This window comes from Priapulus caudatus, unplaced genomic scaffold, assembly GCF_000485595.1.
Source record: "Priapulus caudatus unplaced genomic scaffold, Priapulus_caudatus-5.0.1 Scaffold617, whole genome shotgun sequence".
Classification (NCBI taxonomy): Eukaryota; Metazoa; Priapulida; class Priapulimorpha; order Priapulimorphida; family Priapulidae; genus Priapulus; species Priapulus caudatus.
Genome location: NW_014577678.1, coordinates 38451 through 40754, shown reverse-complemented (window position 1 = coordinate 40754; position 2304 = coordinate 38451). Strand labels below are relative to the sequence as shown.

Genomic DNA, 2304 nt, shown 5'->3' with positions numbered 1-2304 from the left:
TGAGAGATAGAGAGCGTGTGAGAGATAGAGAGTGTGTGAGAGATAGAGAGCGTGAGATATAGTGCGTGAGAGAGATAGCGAGCGTGAGAAAGATAGAGAGCGTGAGAGAGATAGAGAGTGTGAGAGATAGAGAGCGTGTGAGAGATAGAGCACGTGTGATATAGAGTGCGTAAGAGAGATAGAGAGAGCGTGAGAGATATAGAGTGCATGAGAGAGATAGAGAGCGTTAGAGAGATAGAGCACGTGCGATATAGAGTGCGTGAGAGAGATAGAGAGAGCGTGAGAGATATAGAGCACGTGAGAGAGATAGAGAGCGCATGAGAGAGATATAGCGTGTGAGAGAAAGATATAGCGTGTGAGAGAGAAATAGAGCATGTGAGAAATAGAGCACAGTCACACACCGGCCACATATACGCGTGTCACACTCGCTCAAAAATTACATCACCGAGGCCACAGATATTTCTTCCTAGAAGACGTTCATGTACGGTTCGATCTTACCTTGAGGAGATCTTACCAGCTCCGAGCAAAATTTCCAGAAAAAAAGAGTTCAAACCCACAGAATTGTTCTCCTAGACAACATTCATGCACGGATCGATCTTATCTTGATGAGATCTTACCAGCACCAATAAAAATTTACCGGAAAATATTCCCGATTACAGAGCCATTTCCCCTTGTGAAATATTCCTGCACGACCGGAAGAATACCTTTTCCCGAAAACGTTCTCGCACCGATAACAATTCCCTCCCTGAAATAATTTTCGCGTCACACGCCAATTCACGTCAATTTTCGCCCCCAAAAAGCATTCGGACCAATCATAGTTTTTTTTTAAACGTTAGACTGAGTGACTGTTGGCCTATCTATCCAAGCGTGAGAACCACACCCCCTTGGATTTTGTCGCTAGTTTGGTCAAGTTCAACCAAACTTCTTTTTTTTCTTCGCGCATGCCAATTTCTCAAATTCTCGGCACTTTGTTAATACGCATTGTCTTTTAGAACGTTGCTACTACGACTACGATTGGCTAGAGCTGCCTGTCGATCACAGCAGGCAGACAGCTGATTGGCTCACCTGCACCAGTGCCGTCCTTCACGCGAATGTCGTATGCCTGCTGGAAGCGCGGGCAGGGGTCAACCAAGGTCAACAACATGTGCGTCTGTCCGATCACCTCTGGGTTGGCTAGAAGAGTAGAAACATTAAAATGAAACAATTCATTCACTGCGCGCACGCTCTCTCTCTCTCTCTCTTTCCCCCCTCTCGCGCTCTCTCTCTCTCTCTCTCACCCTCCTCTCTCTCTCTCTCTCAGTGTGAGAGAGAGATAGAGCGTGTGAGAGAAAGATAGAGAGTGTGAGAGAAAGATAGAGAGTGTGAGAGAAAGATAGAGAGTGTGAGAGAAAGATAGAGAGTGTGAGAGAAAGATATAGCGTGTGAGAGAGAGATAGAGAGCGTGTGAGAGATAGAGCGCAGTCACACACCGGCCACATATACGCGTGTCACACTCGCTCAAAAATTACATCACCGAGGCCACAGATATTCCCTCCTAGAAGACGTTCATGTACGGTTCGATCTTACCTTGAGGAGATCTTACCAGCTCCGAGCAAAATTTCCAGAAAAAAAAGTTCAAACCCACCGATTTTTTCTCCTAGACAACATTCATCTGATCTTAATGAGATCTTACCCGCACCGATAAAAATTTCCCGGAAAATATTCCCGAATACAGAGACATTCCCCCCTGTGAAATATTCCTGCACGACCAGAAGAATATCTTTTCCGAAAATGTCCTTGCACCGATAACGATTCCCTCCCTGAAATAATTTTTACGTCACACGCCAATTCACGTCAATTTTCGCCCCCAAAAAGCATTCGGACCGATCATAGGTTTTTTTAAACGTTAGACTGAGCGACTGTTGGCCTATCTATCCAAGCGTGAGAACCACACCCCCTTGGATTTTGTCGCTAGTTTGGTCAAGCTCAACCAAACTTATACTTTTTTCTTTGCGCATGCCGATTTCTCAAATTCTCGGCACTTTGTTAATACGCATTCTCTTTTAGAACGTTGCTACTACGACGACGATTGGCTAGAGCTGCCTATCGATCACAGCAGGCAGACAGATGATTGGCTCACCTGCACCAGTGCCGTCCTTCACGCGAATGTCGTACGCCTGCTGGAAGCGCGGGCAGGGGTCGACCAAGGTCAACAACATGCGCGTCTGTCCGATCACCTCTGGGTTGGCTAGAAGAGTAGAAACATTAAAATGAAACAATTCATTCACTGCGCGCGCGCTCTCTCTCTCTCTCCCTCCTCTCTCT

At 46.2% G+C, this 2304-nt stretch overlaps 1 protein-coding gene across 1 annotated transcript in view; it reads right to left on the bottom strand.

The window, feature by feature from the left end:
- The window catches only part of LOC106812183 (putative neural-cadherin 2), a 10662-nt gene that overhangs the window by 5193 nt on the left and 3165 nt on the right, over positions 1 to 2304 (bottom strand). Inside the window, exon 2 of the mRNA XM_014816005.1 lies at positions 2120 to 2227. Within this exon, the coding sequence (XP_014671491.1) occupies positions 2120 to 2227 (108 nt within the window). The remainder of the gene's footprint in view (positions 1 to 2119; positions 2228 to 2304) is intronic.